The sequence below is a fragment of the Osmerus eperlanus genome, chromosome 2 (assembly GCF_963692335.1).
Source record: "Osmerus eperlanus chromosome 2, fOsmEpe2.1, whole genome shotgun sequence".
NCBI lineage: Eukaryota > Metazoa > Chordata > Actinopteri > Osmeriformes > Osmeridae > Osmerus > Osmerus eperlanus.
Genome location: NC_085019.1, coordinates 3,035,531 through 3,060,179, shown reverse-complemented (window position 1 = coordinate 3,060,179; position 24,649 = coordinate 3,035,531). Strand labels below are relative to the sequence as shown.

The window sequence follows — 24,649 nt, the reverse complement described above, 5'->3', positions numbered from 1 at the left end:
TGGTGCCTAATTGTAGCTACATTTTGCTTTTTCTGCCTTTCATTTTTAATCTGTGGATAAATTCGTATTTTAATTAAAAATTTAATCAGAAAAAAACACTTCTGAGTATTAAATTGACAGTCGTTTGATAAGAACATTGAGCTCAACATCTTACTCTTATCTTGTTATCGAGGTCAAAAACATTGACCTCGTCCGAAGGATGTGGTTTATACCAGATAAAGTTTTTGTGCTGCATTATTATTTGGCCTGAAAGTACAGTAACAGTTTGTGAAGTAATCTTGGCCTTCTCAAACCATAGAAATATACACTCAAACACTAGACGTTTTTCTGGCGTTTCTATGTGCTCCATCATCCGTACATACAGAAATAAGAATAAGAATTTCAATTTTAGGCAACAGACGCTTAAATACAGATTTAATCATCAGGTGCAGATGACAGTTAAAACAAGCAATGAGACCAAATATAATTTTTTATATCGTATGCCCAGGGAGGGCTGTGAGGTTAACATACAGTATATAGGCCTACACAATCAATATGATAACGATAACCACATACTTTAAGAGGCAAATAAAAGTTTATTTTAGGCTACTACTAGGATTTCCCAGAAATAAGTTCCTGAGCCAAACAAAACTCCCCATTGAAGTGTTAATTGTGAATCCCTGAAATCTGCGTTTCGCTTTTGATACTCTAATACAATGAAAGACAATCTGTATACATTTACTGGAAGTCAATCACTTCCTCACAAAATTCCGCTCTCCATTTTTGGTGTGACGAGTGCTGAAGTCTGTGCGTGGTTGATGAGGGTTTTGTTGTCTCATCCGTCAAAGGTTTCGTAGGCCAAGCTGATTTTTTTTAACAGATATGTTTTGGAAAGCATGGTACTTTTGGAGGTTGCGTCTTCTCCTATTGGCCAATGGAACATTGTATGAAAGTGAAACCGCCCCATCGGACAACGCTGAAATATAAAACGAGTAGGCGAGGCTACAGTAGAAACTACCATAGCCTCTGACGTAAGATCGTCGGCATTCCTTTGCGCCACCCTGTGTTCCACGACTCACGGGTAGGTTAAGATGTAAGATGAAAAGCTGAGACTAACGGTCGTACCTAGTTATTTTCAACTCAGACATCGAAAACATCCGGCAGAATAAGTTACTTTGACCTTAATAGTGCACTCTGCCTTTCAAAATACTAAGTAGCTCAGTAGAATAGTCCGAAGCTGGGTTGTATTGCTAACATTGGTAAGCTAGCAAGTTAGCCTCGTCTAGCTTTGGAGCCCAGCTTTGTTTTTGCGCTTCTTCATCGCTCTATGTAAATTATACTACTAGAATGGGACTCCTTTTCGCAAAGTTGATGACTGTCTTCGGAGATAGAGGTAAGGAGAGTTTCCACAATGCCTTCATTATCATTTACTTTGATAGTGAATTGTCAACGTTCTTATTTGTACTGTACCATAGAAAAAGAAAACGCTAAAGCTGATCGCCGGTTTGTTATTGTTTAGGGTTGACTGCTTTTAACTGTACAAATGTACAGAAAGCCTCTACAGTAGCCTAATATCCATGAATGTTATATGTCAGAGAAAGACATCCGGTTGATAGTGTCTTTAATGTTTCAGAAAGCTAACTTTGTACTATTTATGTTGTCTCAGATAAGCATTATCAATAACGTGTCCCTGGCCGTCTTGCCGGCCGATTATCTTTACCTTTTTTAGAGGTGAACTTTATGTAATAGCCTATAGATAAAGGAATCGTCCTGGGACTTACTGTTCATCAAATATATGATTTAGTTGTACAGTACATAGTTCACATGTATTGTGATCACTGTCCATTTATGTACATTTTATGCCTCACAGAACACAAAGTTATCATTGTGGGTTTGGACAATGCTGGGAAGACCACTATCCTCTACCAGTTGTAAGTCGGTTTTTCCTTACCTGAGATACATGTTTCAGTATGTTGGAATGAGTAATTTCACTAATGCAAGTAAGTCCAGTTACATTTCGGACAGACTGTGGTTTATTCTTACTTCTGTCCTCCTGTCACACACACAGCTTGACTAAAGAGGCGGTTCACACCTCCCCCACCATTGGCAGCAATGTAGAGGAGATTTCTGTACGTAAGACCCGCTTCTTAGTGTGGGACATCGGGGGCCAGGAAAGCCTAAGAGAAAGTTGGAACTCCTACTACTGCAACACTGAGGTACACATCAGAACCAGCTTTCATTTTCCCTTTGACGTTCAGCTAAAGGCTATATGATGTAATAAAAGCAGAGCTATTACATTATCTTAACTAATTATTAACTTGCAATCATGTCATTCATTCTCTGTATTGATTGACTAAAGTGTTTCAGTACTTTTCTATATAATTTGTGACATAGTAGATAAACTTTCTTAAACAGAGAGCCACTGATGACGTTTTGTTTTGAACGGTGTGTTGATTATAGTCTTGGTTTTCTGTCTTCCCTCAGATTGTCATCCTGGTTATTGACAGTACAGACCGTGAACGCCTCACTCTAAACAAAGAAGAACTGCACCGCATGCTCGCTCATGAGGTAACACCTCGTCCCTGATTCAGGGGAAGGGAATACCACTTGATTTTCAAGCTAGTGCAGGACAAAAATCCTTGTATTAATAAAGTAGTTCAAATCTTAGTTTGTTCATCTTTCCCGTGTATGACGTGAGATTGACAAGAACCCTTGTTTTGTACCCTGCTACTTCCATCTTGATCTGTTTCTTAAGATGACTCATAACAGGCACGTACGTGTTTTGCTAATGTTGCTTGTATCTTGTTGGCTCAGTGACTATGCTTTCGCATGAAGGTTGTTACAACACAGCCCAAAAGTTATAACCCAATCGCTTCCTTCTGTTTTTTTTTTTTTAATGTAGGATCTGCAGAATGCAGCCATTCTAGTTCTGGCCAACAAGCAAGACATGCAGGACTCAATGACAGTGGCAGAGATCTCCCAGTGCCTCACCCTCAGCTCCATAACGGCTCATTCCTGGCACGTCCAGGCCTGCTGTGCCCTCACTGGAGAGGGGTGAGTGCTCATAACCTTGAACAGTCAGGAACAGTAGTAGGGAGGGCCAAGTCAACAGCTAATGGAGATCTAAATATACACCAGGAATGGTCTGTTTGATACACCTGAGCCTACTGTAATTATATGATAAATATTCTTTAGGCAGTCAGGTCATTATCTCTGTCTGACTCTTTTCTCTGTCAATCTGCAGACTACCTGCCAGTCTGGACTGGATGAGGTCACGTGTACTAGCCAGCTAGAGCTCCTTCCAGTGTCTTCGACGATACCTGTGTGGAACCATGACAGCTATGCCTGCTCCAACCTACACTCTGAGACATTGTAGAAGCCACAGTGACCAGAGCAGGACCAGGACCTCCACTGTCTTTAGTGCTGCTGACACTCTGAGCCCCAGGACGGGGCCCCATGTCACTCTGCCTTACACAGCTACAGGAGTGTGATCAGGGTCCAAGTCCAAGTGAAGGAGGCCTGGATGGACCTTTCAGGACCTTTTGTTATGGTGTAAGTGTGTGTGTTTATGAGAGAGAGAGAAAAAATGAAAGTGTAAGAGGGGCTGTTTTAGATTTATATAAAGTTTACATGTGAAGCACTACCTGATACCTGAAAGTATGTGAATGGCTCGTGTGGTTATTAACACATGTTTTTGCCTCACCTTTGTGAAGTGGAAGGTTACAACATGTGTATATAATCTGATTATATTCATATTTCCTGGAAAAATTGTGTCTCCACGTATGAACCATTGGACAGCCATGTCAGATGAAATGCTGATCTGACCGGTGCTCAGCCTTCTAAGCTATTAATGCACACATTACTTGAAGTATTTATAGTAAAAGAGAAAGGGTAATTTCTGATTCTCAAAAGAAGCATTATGGTATTAAAATAAGAAAAGACAATGTATCTTTTCAAGTGTTATATAATTTAAAAAGCTGTCTCGACCTGTATTTTTTTACTATTATGTATTTTATTGTGTACAATATTTTAGACTAAATAAATACTTCCATGGGCAAGTCAACGTATGGAGATGTGTAATGTATTTCTTCACTTAAAACTCCGGATTTGTGATAGAGGGAGGCTATATAAACATCATTCTCATGAAAAATAATAGTTTACTCCTGACATAAAAGAGGGGGCATCCGGATTTGAACCGGGGACCTCTTGATCTGCAGTCAAATGCTCTACCACTGAGCTATACCCCCGTGATAGCAAAGTGTCGAAATAGTTGTTAATAAACAATAAATCTACAATGTCATATTAATATTATTCATAGTGGTTGAAAAGTCATGTTTAGACATATTTTCAGCAGTGGGGTTGTTATTTGCGAATGTAAAAAATGCATATATACTTAACGTCGCAGGACAACGGTTTTACCGCTAGATGGACACAAAAAACAGAAATCCAGTGGGACATGCGCTCAACATAATGCAGTGTTAGAATGGGGGGGAAACATTTTCGCTAATTGTCTGTAGCTTATGTGCTAGATATCTCTAGCTATTTTAATAATCGGTATTAGCATTTGATAACCTATTACTTTAGCTATTTCTTATAACTTAGCACATTTCATGAGCCCAACAACTCAAACCAAATGCGGTATCTTTATACAGTAAATGTAGGCCAGGATAACGTTTATTTCTGACATATAGGCTAGGTTACAAACATTTTGGACTACCCAGTCTGATTCACCATGGTTCCCCTCGGGAAATGGTTTAGGCCCGCTATTTGAACCTCAATCTAGCATATGCTGTGAAACTATTTAGGCTAAAGGAGAAGGAGAACATGGGAAATCTGTGGAACTGAGTAAGTGACATTGCTTGTTAGTCACAACAAGCTCTGTGCCCATCATTTGTCCAGTCTTCTAGGTCATTTTATAGGCTATGTGGTTTGGATATATAAACTGAACTGTTTACACTACACTGATATTCAATGCATGTCAAACTCCAAGTGTCTACTCCAGCTATAATGCCCAGCCCAGTCACAGTTAAACTGACATTTCTTAACCCGTTTCCTTGCCTGGCCTTTTGATGTGGAGTAGTTTGTAATGAAACATCTAGAGATTAAAGTAGTGCTAGAGATGGTGGTCAACCACAGGACGTGTAAAACTCGCTTTATCAGTCTACCAGACCCATTTTCAAAACAATAGGGCCTACCCAGCAAACACCTTTTTAATGTGACTCGGGCAATATGTTTGTTTTGGTTGTAAACCAACATGTTGTGTTGTTTTCCTTGCTTCTTTGTCTGAACAGGAGGAGGCGCTATAATGCCGTCAAGGCTGTCGTCTTCAACGGCGGTTGGCTGTTACGCAGTGCGAGATGGTGTGACTACACTAAAGGATTCTATCAGAATCCCATACAAAAAAAGTTACGTAAAACGGAATGAGTCAGAATGAGAGAGACATCAAAACTCGAGAGAGCGATAGATCACTTTCATCTCCACACAGCCTCAAAACCTCTTCAGTTGATCCTGAAGTCTTTGAAATTGCCATGGCAACCGGCAGAACAGCATTAAGGAGGGCAGGAAGGGTGTAGAGTGGGAGTGTGTTAGGAGAGATATTTTAAAGAAGAGAGGCCAGAAGACAAGGCACCCATTTCTGACAGAAGAGACCCTGTAGAAGGAAGAGACACACTGTTTTTGTGGTCATGTTTACCTGTGTGGTGCTACTCATCCAACTCTCCCTGCTAGACTTGGGGAGAGTTAGGGCTCAGCAACAAACAGGTAAGTTCTGTTTATCCATCACCGCTCCTATCTTCTGTTCATTTTCTCTTACTACATATCACTGTCTTTACGTTGTCTTTTGTCTCATTCCTCTACTTACCTTCTTTTTGATGAAGACATGCACACCTGCCTTCTCCTACTTCCTTGTTGTGTCTTTTCGTTTATGTCCAGCTAACTTTCTCTTTGTTTACCTGTTTACACATCCCCCTTGTTACTATCACGCCCATGCATTAATTATGTATGTGATTGAATACAGTGAAGGATAGTAACAGCAGGTAGCATGCAATAAATTATATGTAGAATACTATAAAAGATATGTCAATTATGAAAGAATATTTCATTTATATATTGAATATTCACTTATATTATGACCTACAGTACAACCTACAGAACAGCCACAGAATCAGTCTGAGCCACTTGATAAAGTAATAAAGAATGAGCTGGTGCATGGTTTTGTTGTAGACAGGCAAGTGGGCACACAAAAGTAAGACTTTGTTTACAATAAAATGGCACCACAAAAACACCCTATTCCACAAACACGCAAATGACTCTAGACACCAGCCCTCAAAAACATTGCTTATGCTTAAATTTAGATGTTCCTTTTTTTCTTCCACTCTTCATCAAGTGTTTTGAAGCATTCCAGAGAGGTAGCTTGTGTGAAAGAGAACAAATGCTATAGCTTTATGGATTTCTGTGAGCATGTATTGAAAGATTTATGGTTAGATATGCCTATTTGTATATTTATTTTCAGAATTGGTCTCCATATGTGAAAGCAGTTTGAGCTAGGTGCTAGTGGCCTAATATACTGAAGTGCATGTGGAATATTGCAATGAAGAAGTGTGATTTAAATACAATGTCTGTTTAGGTAGTAGACCTCACTCACGTCACACAATCAATCATATTTCTCTTATCGACCCTATCACAACTCCTCAATATTTTATCTTGACAGTCCATGATTAAAGAAGGACATTTCACTTGGAACTTGAGTCTTTGATCACAGATAATATTTGGTTTTTCATTTAAGTGATCTTTGTTTTGATCTGATGTCCTCAAGGTCAATCACCCCTCTATTGCAGATGCGATCAACAACTCTTGAAAAATCTTCTCAGCAATAAGGAGATTGTTTTACTAATGTTGCATAGCACAATAGCCGTATGGTATGAAATAGGATCAAGAGGACTTGTCCCTAGAGAGCCATCTACAGCATCTAAACCAGATTATAAAAACACAAAACTGAGGAATTAAAATGAATTGTGATACTGACTGGTGACCTCAGACCTTGGCTCCTTGTCCCCTGTCCTGTTTAGAACTTAACAAATGTCTTGGATACGTTGCAGATGCTGTAGGCCAAGTCTGTAAAGAGAGCAACAGAAGTGGAGAATGTTGATGTACAAAATCTACTTTGAAATGACATAGAAATGTCATTGGCCGGGTTTCCCAGATTCGTTAAGAAGCTCTTAACGCTAAGAGCTTCATAGGAGCGTTCTAAGAGCGTTCGCTCTTAGAACGGCTGGGAAACCCAGCCATTAACAATACCAGTGATCAGTGCTGTGATCCTCTGTGACCTTGTGTGACAACCACAAGCCCTTTGTTGAGAGTGCAAAGGCCAACTGTGAAATAAAGATAAAGAGGTTCAGCAATTCTTTTCCAGGGTTAGAGAAACTATTTTCTGGATTCTTTGGAAGGATGCATGTTGATGCACTTGTATAGCACTCCTGTAAGAATTGGTTTTGGCTTGGATCCTCGTATTTCCTCTGCTCATTAAACACTGGCTTTTTTTTATCGCAGCTTGAAGAACATAAATCATCCTGTTGACCTCATCCACTCTGCGATTGAGTTTCACCATAACAGATTACATCTGAGATAACACAGCACTCTTGTTTTCATTAGAGGGATATGTCAGTGTCCATATTCGCTATTTTATTCATTATGCCAGTTGTCATATAAATGTTGTCATGTACTGAATAATTTCACATACTCTATGGCAGGGCCAAAATGAACAGCATCCCGTTGTCAATAAAAAAGATGAATGCAGAGCAGAGTACCGTAGAGTTTAGTAAAGTCCTCATCAACTACGATCTATTTTTGAAAAACAATCCAAAATATTTTTTTGCAAAATAAATGTCAATTTTTTGGGGGGAAACCTTTTAAACCTCTAGCTACACCAACAATTGTGTTTGCTTTGCTTTCAGCTGATTAGTGTCAGTGTAAAGACCTCTTCCTGTTTGCTATGTAGTGTCTGGCCCTACTTCCTCCCTCCTACTGATATTGATACAGGGACCTTGAAGCGTAGGAGTAGCAGCACTGTGCTGGATGGTGAAGGAGAGACATCGGTAAAATGGATGCTACTTAGTCCGCCCCCGGAGCCTCCTCAGGAAAGGGTGTGCCCTCTCACCCCAGTTTTATGCTGACCACTCGCAGAAAAAGGCATGGTTAAGGAGCCATTTAAGGCACCAGGGTAACTTTAATGTCCCAAGCAGACGACTGAATTTGTGCTGTACACCCTGGGATGAAAATGACTCTCCTGAATAACACACTGGAGCCCTGACCTGAGCCGACATGCTACAACCCTAAATCCCTTCAACAATTCTGCCTTTAAACCAGATATCAATGTAAATCTTCCTCAGCTTTCCATGACATGGCAACCCCTGGACTTGGTCCATACTTTTTGGAGTATTTCCATATCTAGGAGTCATAGTTCATTGGTTCTGTATGATAAACAGAAAACGAACATTTATTAAAATATGAAATACCATACTCTAGTGCCGTGCATCGAGCACAGCAAACACAGAAACTGTTCTGATGGACTCAACAGCTAGGGTGTAAAGTCTCCGAGTTTCAGTCATCATGATACATGTCTGGACAGGTCACTGGCACAAAAATCAGACACCCCAGGACAGGCATTGAATAACACATTGTGTTGGTGGTCCATTTAATGTTATGAGCAGTCCTTTGTGTTTCTTTCCACACTCCCTCATCTTTTATTTTAAGGCTAAGGTGAGCGGACAACGTCTCGGTTAACATTCAGTCCCATCATGCATACCCACCCACACTCCAAAGCCACCATGGCATCAGATCATTGTGCATGCACATTCCACTCAAGGGGTTATTTTGGGGTTTGGTTTATGCGTCTGTTTATAGGCAAACCGCCACAGGCATCGTCTTATATTTGTACCAAGGACAAACCACTTGAACTTTAGTGGAGTTACGACATTGAAAACAGGATTAGGACAGTCTGCCACAGCGGCACACCTGATTCCACTCGTCCGTCAGCTTAACAAGACCACGAGCATAAAATTAAACGGGCAAGAGGTTCAGTTGGAGAACATGTCCTCGAGCAAAGATCCTTGTGTCCCTAACTAGCATAATGCATTCCGACTTTCTTAAATTCGGTGTTCATTGTAGCCTATTCCAAGCTAGTACTACCACATTACCGAGTTGCTATCTTCCCTTAACCCCTTCCTCTTACCCAACATTAAAATGTCTGAGCGTGGGCTTTCTAGCAGTGTCACAAAACAGACCTGTAAGATACACCCAGCTCATTTTTATCTGCTCGACATAAGTATTCTTCCGAAGAAAACACCAGAGCAGCAGAGGCGAACTCTTCGCGGCAGCCATGCTGACCACGGCATGTTCGTGGCATTTCTTTCGAGAAGATCGAGCTTGACGGAGTGTTTCTCTATGCTTTTTTTGTTCGCCATAATCCTACTGCCGTTCGAAAACTCCCTGTCGTTCACTGAAAGCTAGAGAGAGAAAACAGTAAACGTTGTTAGTACAGAGAGCCGCCCAAAATTAGGGTTAGAAGAGACACCCCGCGAAAATTCAAGAGGACGCATGGTTTATATACCATGAATGACGTCAGCAAACACACCCACGCAATTTCTTGCGCAAACGTAGAAGGCTATGATGGGCTTTGAGTTACTGCTAAAGGTGTAAAAAGTTCAGACCTGTTCCCCCGTAATATAAATATATTTCTGTATATACGTGCGTGTACAATTGTCTAAAGGAAATTATAAGCTATGAGCATATTTGTTATGATAACCTAAGATGACTTGTCCTCAGAGATCAGACCCACCTAGAAACAGAAAACCCAACAACATCCACATGTGTGGTTTGGTTGTAGGAGCATGTCGTGGCAACATACACAATTAAACAGAGAACAGTTAACCATTTTGACGGCTATGTTTATGGGGTAAGTATAATAGAGAGTAAAGTAGCAGAGTAGGGTATCAATTATTTCTACGGAAGAGTAAGACACTGTTAAACCACAATGGCTGTCAGAAACAAACAAAAAATGGTGTCTGTGGTCATGGAGTTCAAAAGTCTCCTAAGTCTCCCAAATATAAGATTGTCCCACATCCCGCATACAGATTATATACCTGTAGTCATTTTTATTACTTTGTTTGGTCTATATTACAGGTCTACAGTATGAGGAACTGTCAGAAGTACGTGTCAGGGGTCAGAGGTCATCTTCAGGTCATGCCAGAGTGGGCAGACACACACTGGAGGAGGGACTGACTATTGACACCCTGCCAGACAACATGACACATTTAGTGGTAAGTGTGGACTAAAGAGGATACACACATCTGTTTCTGTGATGAGAAAGCAGTAAAATTGTATTACACTGCTCTCTGCTGGCCGTTTTCAGAACTTGAAGAGTTCTATATTCCAACCTTCCAGCTGGAATGAGAAATCGAAGATTTTTTTAATGTCACGTCATGTTTTTTTGTTTTTACCCTGATTTAAAAAAATTATTTATCACCCACATCTGCCCCTTTTTGTTCATAACCGGAGGACTCTGGAACATACTACTCCTGGCGTAGTTTTGGCCAAGAAAACAATCGCCCAGGTGAACTCTGGGTAGACATGAGCGACCTCCAGCAAGGACAAGTTAGAATGCACGGCATTTTGTCAAATACCCACAGACAGGCTGCGGTGAGTTGTATACAGAGTCAAACACACGCACACACACACACACGCACACACGCACACACCAACCACAGTAAGTTTGCATATAAATGAAACCCTAGAGAATGACGAATAACTGACCCTGAGATTGGGAAAGGTGTAAAACAAAGCCTGCTGCTTTTGACACAATGAGTCAGGAATTGCTTCACTTAAATTACATGTGGGGGTATAGCTCAGTGGTAGAGCATTCGACTGCAGATCGAGAGGTCCCCGGTTCAAATCCGGATGCCCCCTGATTTTATAAATATATAGAATATACAGATATTTGACCTGTATGACTGTCTCATTGATCTCCAGAAGGTTGCTTTGTCATTTGACTTTCCATTCTACGGACATAACCTGAGACAAGTCACCATAGCAACTGGAGGTAAATTTCATTATTTTTCTTTGACAGTGGCTAGAACCAAATTTGTTCTTCCTTTTAATCGGCTTCTGTCCATCTCCAGGGTTTATATTCATGGGAGACGTCACACATCGGATGCTTACAGCAACCCAATACATTGCTCCACTTATGGCGAACTTTGACCCCAGCTACTCTAAGGAGTCCACTGTGCAGTACCTTGACAATGGTGAGCTATGGCGATATGCCGTAAGGTCCTCGGTTTGCCTCAAGGCTAGCCTGACCCCTTGATGACCTGTATTGACTGCAGGTGAGGTGTTTGTCGTTCAGTGGGAGAGAGTCCGACTGCAAGGGAGGGAGACAGAAGGAGCATTCACTTTCCAGGCTGCCCTACATCGCACAGGGACCATCACATTCAGCTACCAGGATGTGAGACTCACTTCCCTGATGCACACTTCCAATAACTTTCCATATTTTCTTAGTTCAAATTGTATTTCATGAAGACACACGCTTGTACTTAAGTTTGTGTCCATTGCTATGTCTGTACATCTGAATTCCCTTGCTCTGCCAGATACCTATGTCAGTGGAGGTTCTAAGTTCACCAGAGCACCCGGTGAAGGCAGGCTTGTCAGATGCCTTCATGGTTCTAGAACCCTCTAAACTATCCACAGGTCAGCAGCAAATCACCATCTATAGATGTCCAAGTTGAAGTTACCTTAACTAGCCTTTCTCAGAAGCTCTCTTGAAAGTTAATAAAACACAATTTTCTTCCATCTTCCATGCAGTTTCCCAACGTCGTACCGTGTATGAGTATCATCGGGTTGAGGTAGATACAACCAAGATCACCAACCACTCTGCCTTTGAGTTCACACCACTTCCGAGTAAGCTGTTCCTCTCTAACTCTGAACGAGTGTGCCTGTCATCTTACACGAAGCACTTCATCAACATAGAGAAACACTAACCCATCCATGCCGTGCTTCCTCTTAGGCTGAGTCTCCCTCTCTTCCCTTGTCCAGCTTGCCTAAATCATGACAGTTGTGAGCTGTGCCTCTCATCTAACCTAACTTCCGGCTGTACCTGGTGTAACGTCCTCCAGAGGTGAGCAGAAAAAGATTGCGGGAAACTACACGTAAGTCTTGTTAGTCTAATCGTGTTTGTTGCTGCCTGTTTCATCTGACCCATGAATGGGGTCAGATGGCTGAGCGGTTAGGGAGTCGGGCTATTAATCAGAAGGTTGTTGGTTCGATTCCCGGCCATGCAAAATGACGTTGTGTCCTTGGGCAAGGCACTTCACCCTACTTGCCTCGGCGGGAATGTCCCTGTACTTACTGTACTGTAAGTCGCTCTGGATAAGAGCGTCTGCTAAATGACTAAATGTAAATGTTTCAGGTGCTCAGATGGAATGGACAGACACAGACAGGAGTGGCTGGACTATGCCTGCTCGATGGAGGTAAGTGTTGAACAATTTCATTTATAACACCCCATACAAAGTAAGGCCCATTCCTATGAGCTGTTTCACATGAACAGTCCACAGATGTCTCCTGTGAGGATTATTCACGGGGAGGACCCGATAGCTCCATTGATCCCCCAGGACCTTCCAAGCCTGAAGCCACAACTCACTTGTGTCCTCTACAAGAAGGCCCTGTGAGTGCTGGTGAGTGTATACATGACTAATATAAGAAATTACAACGATATTATCATGTGACATCGTTTTGCAACCAAACATTTTTCTACCTGCAGATGACACCAAACAAGTTGTCAAGTACAACGGCAAAGGTGGGTCTATCTTGATTTGGCTTTAATCACCGGGTGTATGAAACCATGGTTACACAACCCTGGTTGTGTTTGTCGCCCCGATGCCCGTCTGTAGATCTGAAGACAGGCCACCCGAGGCAGCATGAGGGATCAGCTCACACAGGCGTTATAGCTGGTGTGGTGTCCGCGGTGATGCTCCTGCTGGCCCTGGTGCTACTGGCTCTGTATGTCAGCTTCCATTCCCCTGCTGCATCCCCCATCTACCTCATCCAGGTTTGTATTGCCGTCACTGCAGCAGACAGGCTGTTATTCTGTAACTCATCCCAACACACACAGTCCCCTTCCTCCTGTGCTCTTATCCAATCCATGCATTCCAGCCGGATGCAAACTATTGTTTTTTAAGAGGCCTGTTCTGCTTCACTTTAACCCTGAAAGATTTTCTCATTTGCTTCATTTCCACAGCGACGCAACTGGCCGTCCATGACATTCAGAAAAAAGGTATTGCAGTCTAGTTACACACAAGTTGAATTTGAGGGTCATGAGAAAGATTCCATTGCCGAAGCTGCACAATGCTGAAAGGAAAGAAGAACTGGAATTTGACGTGCCAAATATAGTTCAGTAGTGATTGAAGTCTAATCTCAGTCTTCTGACTCAATTCATTTCAGTTCAGTTTTTCTGTTGGTGGGTGGCAATTCCTTTATTAAAATGTCCTTTTGAATATGTCATCTGCACCTACTTGAATAAACTGTGAAATATATTGTACCCTGTAAGGGTAAGACACCTTGTATAGCAACCACAACGCCCTAATCCTTGCTTGTCTTCCTCATGTAAATGTTTATAATTGTTTGGTTTTTCTTGAATAAATGGTGCATTTCTCAAATCTCTATTCTATTTACTATGCTATACGTATGTTCATAAGTGTGTTTACTGTAATAATGTATAAGCCTATTTTTGATGATAAGATGAAAGCAGAGCTTCACAAGAGCTTACATTTGATATTCCGTTACAAATCCAGTTCCTGTCTCGTGGCAGCAGATGTCACCCAAAGCAAAACGATTAGGAGTTTCACATGGGCAGTAACCGATGGAGATTCTGAATTTTATGGGTGGAATTTGACAAGATACTATTCTTTGGATTGTTGTAGTAGTGATTGACCTTGATTTGGGGAACACTTGTTACGATGTCGGTATGTGTGTGAAAGGACTGCTGCTGAAATGTGAATAAGTAACGTGATAGGCTAGGTTTCCTGCACCTCAGATGCATTTGTAAATGTAATGTCGCTATGCTTTGATTCAAGAAATCAAATACATGAAAAAATATGTCTTTATTAAGTCGCTGGTCATCTCTTTTAACATTGTACCACCCAATCACTGTTGTTGCGCTTCCTTCCTGGAACCACCCCCTTCGTTTTCTCCTCGGGAGCGCGGCGTTGGAAAGAGAAGCGCCGTGACCGCGCTTTCCGTGTCTGGTTCGTAGAATGACAGCCAGCTGTGCGCTTTCAACGATAACAGTCTCTTGGATTTGATTGATAAATCTTTTTGCCAAACTCGAATTGTTCTGAAGAACATTTTTAATCAACAAATCTTGCGACTTTACATTTTTCACAGTTCTTGTTTATTAGCTATCATCCTAGAGAGAGCAATCCGGCTCAAACATGAATCCGTTGTGTGGCAGATGTAATCGAGTCGTGTACCCCACGGAAAAAGTGAATTGTCTGGACAAGGTGAGAACAATATTTTCCGTTCTTTCCATTGCATACAAGGGTCTAGCATACAAAGGCTATCTCCTCCCATATTCGCTTTCAGTATTTGCCTAATTTCACTATATAGCCTATTGAATTTATGAATATGTTACAATTAGCCAACACTAAAGACAGGTAGCACTAGCTAGCAAGCTTTCCATGCATTCATGTCATAAGTGTCTTTCGTGTAGGGTAGCAGGGCCGCCCCGCGGTGTTACAACTTCCCGCTTTTTGCATTCCTCAGGGTGGTTTGATGTTCATAAGTGCCTACTGTTCAACACAGAAAAAAACGTTGCTACTTTTAACCAAGCAAGTGTACCGACTGTAGGAAGTGACTCACATTTAAGATAAAAAAACAGCATCTGGCAGTTATGACCACCGAAATCACTGCCTTAGCTAGTAGCTATGCTATTCCATGTAGATAATAAGACACTGAAATCGGTAAATGTTTCGAAGGCGGAGAGAGGAGGAAGAAGGCTGTTGATTCGCTTAAGAAATATTTGACAAGAAAAGTAGACTAGCTGCTTAGGCTTAAGTGTAACTATCGTTACACAAAGCTTCCGCATGGACCTTATTCTGATTCCATTAATCGTCAGTACAAGAGGCCGCTCGGGTGTTTTATCAAAGTAATCCCGATGCCGCATAGTCACCATTTGAGCAAAGCTTCTGTAGCCGCACGGCCACTTGACGGCTGAAGGGCCATCTCCCGTTTTGTTCAAAACGAGTGAACCTACCTAGCCCCGGATCTCCTGAGCTAATAGACGAGCTAGCTACTAGCGTGCCTACTCAAAAGCCTGTGTCAGTGACAATGTAGCCATTCTTCAGTAAATCCAAATTTTCTAGGTTATTTGCGTGAGTGTTGCGTTTAATCCCGAATTTAGTTGTTTAAGTACTGCTATTGCATTTCTGCGTTCATAGACTCACATACCTAAGCATGATCGTAAAAAAACCATAGCCAGATAGCGTTAGCTATTGCTTTTACTACAGTTTAATAATTAGCCAAGCAAACGTTTCCTGTTCCGTTCACAACCAGCAGCTCTGCTCAGAAGAAATGTGGGGTTTGACAGAATCTACTTCAACAAGGGGATTGTTTTGTTATATGTTTTATCCAAATCCTTTTTTCGAATAACTATTATGGTTTAATGTTCTAATTTTGGGTCGTTTTTGTGATCAAGACCAGATGTATATTTAGCCTGTCAGGCCTCTAAATAAGTCATTTATTTGTCATTACTAAAGAAACTATTCTGATGTTAGGAAGCTTGCTTACATAACTGCTTAGCTCAGTAGATTAGAGCACAATATTGTTGTTTTGTGATCAGTGTGATAACCATCCAACATTAGTGTTTACTGGCTCACTGTCACATATCTCTGGATAGATAAACAGGCCTAATGGTATCTATCAGGGTGTGGAAATCTATAGACTCCCTTGGGATGAGGGCCGAGGCCAGCCGTCAGTGTCTTTGCTCTTAAGATTGTACAGTGCATTCAGACCAATTAATTGTTGCGGAAGCTCAACCAATCTTTTCATCACCATTTATATTAACCTATGGTCCACAGCCTATGCCTGTTGTCTCATGCTTTTAGTGTTGTAGTCCAGTTTGCGTATTCTTGCAGAATAACTGTAAAACATTTTTGGTTTCGTTTTTAGTTTTTTTACGATTGAGATGACACCAGGTGCAAATATGGTCCTTAAGTGCAGCAAATTCATTTCAGAGGAGTGAAAACACTGATAAGAACTGGGTTTGCAAACAGAACCCAAGAGTGTTCTGGAAGCACTGCCTGGAGCAGCTTGCATTCCGTCAGACAGACACTCCCATAGAACGTGCTCTGTCAGAGGTTTGTGCCGTCGCCCTGCTCTGAAGTGCACACAGGAAAAGGGGCCTGCCATTCTAGAGCGTCTGTCCATGCGGCCGTTCGGCAGAGGCACTCCTCCTCCTCTCAGACGTGAAAACAACCTCCCCCCCGCTCCTCTCCTTCTCTGCGGCTCCGGCCGCCCCTCTCCTCTCCTGTTTGGCAAGCGAGGACGTCCTCCTCCCCGGGCCTGTCTCGCGTGAGGACAGGGCAGGCCAGCTTGCGGTGGTCAGCAGTTGCTGAATAGCCTACCTGTTTGCCCGCCACCCTCACGGTCTAACGTGTGGCCTATGGAGAGGCTGTGCCACAGATGGCTGCTTGTCTGTGGAGCTGCGTAGCGGTACAGCAGTGGTGGGCTGGTCCCCTCAGAAGGAGGGGGCAGCTGAGGACACGTAAAGACAGGAAGTGAGAGCTGGGCAGTGCTGTTGACCGAGGAAGCCCTGAGGTCAGCAGGCTTTTAAACAGGGTTTCAAATGGAGACATCTAGATACACACACACACACACACACACTGTGATCAAGGAAATCGATATGCAAACCACGCTAATTCAAACAAATTTGTGTGTGGAAAAGAGACACGAGCGAAGTCGTGCTTGTGCAAGCAGCGATGTGTCAGCACAGTGCTTCCCGTACATTTGAATGTGTGATTTTTTTTAATGGCGGGTGTGGACGTTTTAGACCGTTGCCTATGTCAGTGAAGATAGAATGATTAGGCTCCCTTTCCTGTGTGAGATGGAGCTGTGTCACATACTCTTCCAGCATGTGATGCATGCTCTTCCTTTGAGACTGTGGCAGATCCAGCCAATAGGAGAAGCCTTCTTCAAGGACTCCTCCATTATTTTGCAAGCGTTGATAATTAATTGTGACATACCATGACATAGTCTGCTCTTTAGCTGTATGGGAGGAAAGGATATAGTGTTATCTGATAGTGTTATAAATTGTCTATCCAACATGTGCAAAGCTGTCTTACATGCAGACTCACAAGGCACATTCGCAGTTTGAACAGCACAGGACAGCACAGGACAGTACAGGACAGTACAGGACAGTACAGGACAGTACAGGACAGGACAGTACAGGACATGACAGTACATGACAGGACAGGACAGCACAGGACAGTACAGGACAGGAAAGGACAGTACAGTGGGACTAATGTGAGGCTGGCATGCCTGCTCGTGTGCCTCCCTCCGGCTGGCTGTAAGGGGGCTGGACAAACTGGTCAACATGACCCAGCAATCTGGAACAATCTGTCTAGATATACTGTATATATACACAGATTCTGTTTTTAAACCAGATTTTGTTGGAAAACATTATTCAGCCCAAGAGGCTATTATGACTAAATGGAGGATAGGCAGTATATTTGTCAGACCATTATGGGACATATTTGAATTGCACATCATCTGACATGAGACTAGTCCACAGATGCAGGATTATTTGAATATTGTACATGGGTAATAAAAAGTGTATGGAAATGTCTGGTGTTTACATGTTGTCGCATGGCATGCCTGGTCCCCTGACCAGAGAACAGCACCATGCCTGTCCGAGTCACGCTCCCCACCTAAGAGAAGTGGCCAGGTCACTATAAGGGGACACGCCCGTGTAGGGGAGTTCAGGTGAAGGTGCACCATGACTAGACAGCAGTGAGTCCGCCCCCCCTCCTCAGCAGAGCCGGTCCTCTCAGGTCCTCCTCGGAAGGGCTTCCAGACAGACAGAGCACCAGGCGGGCACCAGGCAGGTGCCAGGCGGACGCTAAGTGCACACTATAACACATCCACTCTTAAGAGTGGTTTGAAAATGCGTGTTAAGTGCATACTTTGATAGAGAACCCCCAGTGCCATCACTGCTCTGTTTCCCCGCTGGGTGACATGAAAGACGTGCATTGTTGTATAAACAAATGGATCAGGTCGGTTAGTAATTACCGATGGAGTTTAATGAGTTTCCTCTAAAACTGAGAGCCAGATGTGGGCCCAGTGCTCGGTGTCTGTTGCCGTTGAGTGAACACGCACGCACGCACGCGCACACAGTGATTGTAGAGCGCCACCATTAATTTACATACTCATTCATACTCCTAGCTATGAAGTGAAACCATGTCTCACGTTTACATCTGTACAGTTGGGATGCTTTCGGTTACACGTTTGGTAGTAAGTCAGTGAGCACAGACACAGGCACTGCCTTGAACCCGTAGCGTAGCCACCCACCCCCCCAGCTCCAGTCTGGAAGAGGGATGGCTCTCAATGTGCTGCAGGGGTTGTTTCCGTCTCAGTCTGAGGGCGTTCCTAGGCTGACCGAGCATGTTCTCTTGAGTGTACAGTAGTCTCGGATCCTGCTGACACGCATGCATCATGTTCACACACACACACATGCACGTGCCCTGGAGCTGCGCTGATGCAGGAAGACAATCTCGCTTCATAGGGTGTGTTTTTTTCTAGGGCTCTCTCTCTGCAGTGTCCTGATTTTCCAACTGACTGCCAGAACAAGCCTCTGTACCCAGAGTCAGGTTTTCCTTTGCATAGTCCTCCCCCCTCAGACCACCCTCTCCATCTTCCTCCCTCCTTCCCCTTTTTCTCTCACTCTTTTGCAATTTCTTTATTTCTCCCCCCCCCCTCTCTCTCTCTCCCCCCCCCCCCTCCCTTTCTCCCCGTCTCTACACTCACCTGAGAGGGGTCATGGGATCTGGGTGAGGGGGTAGACATGGTGGAATGTGGGTTAGCAGGTTGGATGGTGTATGGAATTGCCGGTTAAATACTGGAGGACAGGCCTGTTGTGTGTAACCTACCCTAGGTCAATATTTACCCCCAGGAAACGGGATCAAAGTCCAGCACTCAGACCATATTAGTTCCACTTCACCCCCAACGCATTAGATTCACACTCCACTTGACAAACTTCTTCAGTTTGTCGCATTCTCCTCTCCATGTAACAGGCTAGTGTAGGCGGTGGGACATCTCACCTTGACTGGGCTACAAGAAGAGAGACCAAGATGGCCGCCACAGCTGCAGATGGTCACGACCAAGAGAGTAGTCGGGGAAACGCCCAGGCTCTCCTCTGAGTGTCTGGGATGGACAGTGCCAGAGCCGCAGAGAAGTTAGGCCTCTATTCCAGCCAGCCGGCCAGAGAGAGGGAGAGAGAGGGAGAGCGAGAGCGAGGGAGAGAGAGGCAGAGCGAGGGAGAGAACGAGAGGGAGAGTGAGAGAGAGGGAGAGGGGCTGTGTTTGTCTATGGAGGTCCTCCTGTCTCTCTTAGTCAGGGGATTGTTTGGCTGTGGATCAGACCTTCATTGACCAGGGCTCAGGGCCTGTGTCCAGTATGAACCTGGCTCTTTTGTATGACCCATCTGCTGGTCAGCAGCCTCGTACGAAACACACACACCCACACACAAACCCATACAAACCCATACAAGCCAAAGAGAAGCAACCAGACTGGCATCCTGTATTGGTGTCACAGCTCAATGTTTCAAGCGATTTCCTGAGTTTAAATCTCCTATTATGTAATACTTGTTGTTATTATTATTATTATATGATCTCATATGTTCTTTGTTAATTAATGTCTAATCAGTGGAGGTAAAGGTGTAGTTATTGTCTACAAAGCTGTGGCTAATCTGAGGTCCCAGACAGTGAACCAAGGAGAGAGGCCCATCCCAGTGATTTATAGCCAGCTCTGTATCAGGACTGGAGCACATAGGTCTACTTTATTATCCTCCTATCTCCGCACACAAGCTAAATGATGGATGCATCAGCTAATGCCCTCTCCCCAACACATTGAGTGTGTGTGTGTGTGTGTGTGTGCGTGCTGGCAGGCTTATGAATGTACCGTAAGGCCCATATATCTTTGTGTGTGTTCTGTTTTGATCCGGACTGTTATGTCTAAAGATCTGTGTGTGTGTGTGTGTGTGTGTGTATAGACGAGTGGAGTGGAATGTATAGTGATGAAGAGAGAGGGAGAGAGAGAGGGAAGGATGGCAGAATGCCTCCGGGCCACGTTAATAAGGACTCCCTCTTTATTTTCTCTATCCCACTCTGCCCCCTCCCCTCGCTCTTCTTCCCTTGATGACAAGCAGGAACAGCCAGATCATTGCCTCACTCCACCCCCTCCCCTCTACTTCCTTTCATATTCCTTCCCTGCTTCTACCCTCCCTCCGGCCTCCCTCCCTCAGTCCCCCTCTGAACCCCCCAGCCACAGATCATCCTGCTGCCAAGGGAGAGAGGGGGAGGAGGAGGGCAGGGAGGAGGGGGATGAGAAGCAAAGAGGCCGGGTTGTTATGGAGATGGAGGGAGAGAGATGGAGGGAGAGAGATGGATGGAGAGAGATGGAGGGAGAGAGATGGAGGGAGAGAGATGGACGGAGAGAGATGGACGGAGAGAGATGGAAGGAGAGAGATGGAAGGAGAGAGATGGAGGGAGAGAGATAGACAGGACTGCAGAAATGAGCAGAACGACAGACGAGGAGAGAAAGGGAGTCTCCAGACCCAAACAGAGCATGGGAACATTTCCTGGTTGTCAGTCCAGCAGCAGAGTGTTTCTGTCAGCAGGAGGGGGTACATGGGAGTCCTTTCTGTGGGTCTAGTGTGTGTGAACATGCTACATGTGTACTGTATTAGTCAGTATGATTAACCAAGATCTGGAAACCCTGGAATTGAACTGCGTTTGTCATCTACCCAGCTACAGGCCTTTTTACGACGACTAAGATGAATCCTTGTCGAGGTGTACGCGAGGTGTACGCCCGTTTATAAACATTCACCTTTCGAACGGGGCATTAACCCGGAGGCAATCAGTGGTCGTCTAAAACTAAGTTAGTCAAACCCTCCAGTCCCAGTTATGTTGTTGTGTGTTTGGATAGTATTTCCAGACAGGTGTGACCGCTGCCTTTGACCGGCTTGATAAGGTTGAACATGCAAAAGAGCACTCTCTCTTCCTCCCCGTGACAGGAGGATGGGGATGCGTATTCCAGCGCCCTGACCTTCCAGTAAGCTCACCCTGCCCCAGGGAGAAGCTCTGAGGACAGGTTGTTTAGCAAAAACAAAAACAACATTTTTTATTCAGGAAGTCAATTCTTTTATTATGAATTTTTCTGCCAATTTCCTTCCAAGTGGATTGGTTACACATAACAGTTGGTGTTCTGATAATGCATTTACATAAACACACATACACAGTTCCTTCCCTACTCGTTAAGCTCCACTGAAATGGCTGTGTTATAAATAACCATGGTAGAGAAAGAGGAAGTCTTGCACCCCTGCAACTCTATGAAGCTGTGATGGAAACCTAACTTCCTTTCTACATCAGTTGGTGTGTCTCTTTCGCTTCCTCCTCCTAACCTGCAAACCCTGAAAGGTATTAGGCTAAATGTAGTTCCTGGTTGGCCTCATTTGGGCAAATGATTGCCCACACAGCCATGCAGTAACGTGTGGTTAAAGCCCCTTTGGTGGAATAATGTCTAATCTAGTCTTTTACCTGTCTTTGTCTCTCTCTCTCTCTCTCTCTCTCTCTGTCTCTCTCTCTGTCTCTCTACCCTCTCTCTCTCTCTCTCTTTCTCTCTCTCTGACAGTACTGGCACAAAGGATGCTTCAGCTGCGAGATCTGCAAAATGACTCTAAACATGAAGAATTACAAAGGCTTCGAAAAGAAGCCCTACTGCAACGCGTAAGTAGTCCCTTGCACACGCAGGAACTGTGCAATAAGACACGCACAATGCACAGTTCACAAGTAGGAACTTGTGCCATAAGACACACACAATGCACAGTTCACAAGTAGGAACTTGTGCCATAAGACACACACAATGCACAGTTCACTCCCACATTCCCGAGATATCACCACGTCAGATTTCATCATCGCTAAAGAGCGAAGACGGGGAAGTTAACCGACCCAAGATGCTTTGAGTGTGTGTGTGTGTTCCAGCCCAGCTGTGTGTTTCCCAGTGGATGCAACTTCCTGTCTTTTCTCCTCCTCTCCACCCCTCTCTCTCTCTCTCTGGCATCCCCTGCGCCCCCAGAGAGGGAGAGCGAGGGGGTAGTGTGGGAAAGGACATACCCCCTGCTCTCCTCTCACCCCCACCCCCACCCCTCTGCCCTCTCCTCAGGGGGGCTCAGCGAAGGAAATTCCACGAGTTCCTCTGGAGTGACACACACACACACGGACACACACACACACGGACACACACAGGCTTCCACACACACTCCCCTACTCCCACGTATGCCCACGCTTTCAAGGCCGGTGAGGAATCCTTGGAATCCCCCAGTGCTACACTCCCACGAACCTGGCACGATTTTCACTTCACCTCGCTGTGTGTGTGTACGCTTGCATTCATGCGTGCGGTCAAAGGGGGGGGGGGGGGGGGGGGGGGAGAATGTGGGGTGAATGTGGGGTGAATGTGGAGTGAAGGCGGAGTGAAGGCGTGGCTTCGTGTTCTGACAAGCTTTTCAGTTCTTCACTTGCGTTTCACTCATGCATTTTCAGGGGAAGGCACCATTGGTTCTGCCTGTTTGTTAAGGATACACTAACTAACGCATCCTCCCCCAAACCCTGACGCTCAATATGCTGCTCCATCTGTCCGCCTGTGCACAATCCAATAAGCTGCTCTCCCCTTAGTCTCTCTCGCACCAGGGTGACGACTGCTGTCCCTGTCTCTCGATTCCAGTCCGAACGCTCTTAAGTCAAGTTAAGGGGCTTTAATCTGTGGCTTCTCTCTGTCAGATCACTCTCTCCCCCACCCCGCCCCGCTCCCTCCTCCTTCTAGTTCAGCCCTCCTCAGGGAAGAGCCCCCCCCCCCCCACGCTGTGTTTATTATGCATCCTTCCGTTTGTTGAAGTCCCCTCTCATTAAGGTAAACACCCTCAGAGGAAGAGCCCCGCCTCTCCGGGGACGGAACGCTCGGCCCCCGCGTTCCGTCGCTCTGCTGCGGTCGTCGACCGGAGAACTAACTCTTCTATATCTGCCCTCAGCAGGAGATACGCCCCCGGCTGTGCCCACCCACCTCAGCATGAGAATGGCATTTCTTTCTTTGGTGGGCGGGGCCACCGGGGAATTGTGGGAGACAAGACAGTGGGGATTGTGGGAAATTGGGGATGGCAGACAGACTGGGGATTGTGCGAGTCAGTGATTACGTTGCCACATTGGCGCCATGTTTGTGAAATCCTTCATCATTTAGGCCTCGGCTAATTAAATGCAGGGCAGTCATGCAGTTAACATGGGTGGCTTCAGATATGTGGTTAATGAATAACCTGGGTGATTTAAAGTCTGTTTACCCGCACAGAATGACATCTCAGCATCCTGCCACTCGCTCGTCGCAGAAAGCGAGTGCTGCCCCTCGCTGGTGATGGAAACGGTTTGGAAAAGAGCCCAGTCAGTGAAATAGCTTCCCTGCGTGTGCATTAAAATATTAGCCCCTGCCTGTCGTGGATTCCGGCAGTCTGGCAGCGTGGACGGCAGTCCGACTATCATCCTAGTGCCGCTCTGCTTTCCTCCTAGTCTCTGTGCACGCGGAGGGGGGCACGCGGAGGGGGGCACGCGGAGGGGGGCACGAGGAGGGGGCTCCCAGACTCTGGAGATGCAGGCCGGCCACGTATGACTGGTTCCGTCCTTCACAAGTGCCGTGGGCGGAGCCTAGCTGTCACTAGGTCGTCACACAGCCCTGTCTTGTCTCGGTGCTGCTGTGTGTGTAGGTGTGTGAGTGTGTGTGGGTGTGTGTCAGTGACTCATTACCTTATTATGCAGCCCCTACGGATGGATGAGGATTCGTGAAGACTGACTCATGCACGCGCGCACCAAACCCGGACTCTTACGCACGCATGCACTCTCAGCCTGGCGTCGGCTACCCAGACATGCGTAAACGCTGCACACGTTGACACACGCGTTCAAACGCGAAAACGCTAAACGTTTTCGAATGGGTAACATGGGAAGCAAGCTACACCCTCTTTTGTTCCTCTAGGCGGTTTTTCAAAACAAAGAAGTTCTGTTTGGCACTGGCTGTGCTGCCACTGCCCGCCGAACCAGACACACCCTACTCTAAAAATAAGACATGCAAATATTATGCTATTATGACTTTTACTACTGCATCCTGCTGGTGTAATAATCTTTAAGCCACCCAGACAGAGAGGAGAATGGCACAGCAAGGGCTTCCTTTACAACACCGTAGCTCGTTAAAACAGGATGCTTCTAGAAAGCTGTCCTCATGATCTGGCATAAAGTCTCTCCTCTCTGCCACGGCTCAAGCCGCTAACGCCGCTAGCTCAGCTAACCGCTACATTTGAATGGAACCTGATAGCAGCTGC

The 24,649-nt window shown here is 44.8% G+C and overlaps 3 protein-coding genes and 2 non-coding genes across 5 annotated transcripts in view; 4 read left to right on the top strand and 1 right to left on the bottom strand.

Annotated features, from left to right (window-relative positions):
• The first annotated feature begins 970 nt into the window (after positions 1-970).
• On the top strand, positions 971-4,046 carry arl5c (ADP-ribosylation factor-like 5C). Its single transcript, XM_062446845.1, has 6 exons — positions 971-1,372; positions 1,850-1,910; positions 2,048-2,195; positions 2,464-2,547; positions 2,882-3,033; positions 3,224-4,046. Exons 1-6 carry the CDS (start codon positions 1,327-1,329, stop codon positions 3,270-3,272), a joined length of 540 nt encoding a protein of 179 aa, XP_062302829.1. The 5' UTR covers positions 971-1,326; the 3' UTR covers positions 3,273-4,046.
• A 108-nt stretch (positions 4,047-4,154) lies between these two features.
• trnac-gca (transfer RNA cysteine (anticodon GCA)) lies at positions 4,155-4,226 on the bottom strand. Its single transcript has one exon. It is a non-coding gene; the product is annotated as a tRNA-Cys (tRNA).
• Positions 4,227-5,429: 1,203 nt separating this feature from the next.
• Positions 5,430-13,700, top strand: LOC134007127 (plexin domain-containing protein 1-like). Its single transcript, XM_062446311.1, has 14 exons — positions 5,430-5,739; positions 10,159-10,295; positions 10,534-10,674; positions 11,005-11,074; positions 11,154-11,276; positions 11,358-11,476; positions 11,619-11,718; positions 11,833-11,928; positions 12,064-12,145; positions 12,437-12,497; positions 12,575-12,701; positions 12,788-12,823; positions 12,918-13,075; positions 13,265-13,700. The coding sequence occupies exons 1-14, from the start codon at positions 5,664-5,666 to the stop codon at positions 13,376-13,378; spliced, it is 1,440 nt and encodes a 479-aa protein (XP_062302295.1). The 5' UTR covers positions 5,430-5,663; the 3' UTR covers positions 13,379-13,700.
• trnac-gca (transfer RNA cysteine (anticodon GCA)) lies at positions 10,870-10,941 on the top strand. Its single transcript has one exon. It is a non-coding gene; the product is annotated as a tRNA-Cys (tRNA).
• A 534-nt stretch (positions 13,701-14,234) lies between the features above and the next one.
• Positions 14,235-24,649, top strand: part of lasp1 (LIM and SH3 protein 1) — a 20,275-nt gene continuing 9,860 nt past the window's right edge. Inside the window, exons 1-2 of the mRNA XM_062446894.1 lie at positions 14,235-14,525; positions 21,928-22,022. Of these exons, the coding sequence (XP_062302878.1) occupies positions 21,942-22,022 (81 nt within the window). The 5' untranslated portion in view covers positions 14,235-14,525; positions 21,928-21,941. The remainder of the gene's footprint in view (positions 14,526-21,927; positions 22,023-24,649) is intronic.

Coding starts and splice junctions, on each gene's coding strand:
- arl5c (XM_062446845.1), top strand. CDS start 1,327: ATGGGACTCCTTTTCGCAAAGTTGATGACTGTCTTCGGAGATAGAG. Junction 1,911..2,047: donor ACCACTATCCTCTACCAGTT/GTAAGTCGGTTT, acceptor TCACACACACAG/CTTGACTAAAGAGGCGGTTC. Junction 2,548..2,881: donor ACCGCATGCTCGCTCATGAG/GTAACACCTCGT, acceptor TTTTTAATGTAG/GATCTGCAGAATGCAGCCAT.
- LOC134007127 (XM_062446311.1), top strand. CDS start 5,664: ATGTTTACCTGTGTGGTGCTACTCATCCAACTCTCCCTGCTAGACTTG. Junction 11,075..11,153: donor AGTCACCATAGCAACTGGAG/GTAAATTTCATT, acceptor GTCCATCTCCAG/GGTTTATATTCATGGGAGAC. Junction 12,498..12,574: donor ACTATGCCTGCTCGATGGAG/GTAAGTGTTGAA, acceptor TCACATGAACAG/TCCACAGATGTCTCCTGTGA.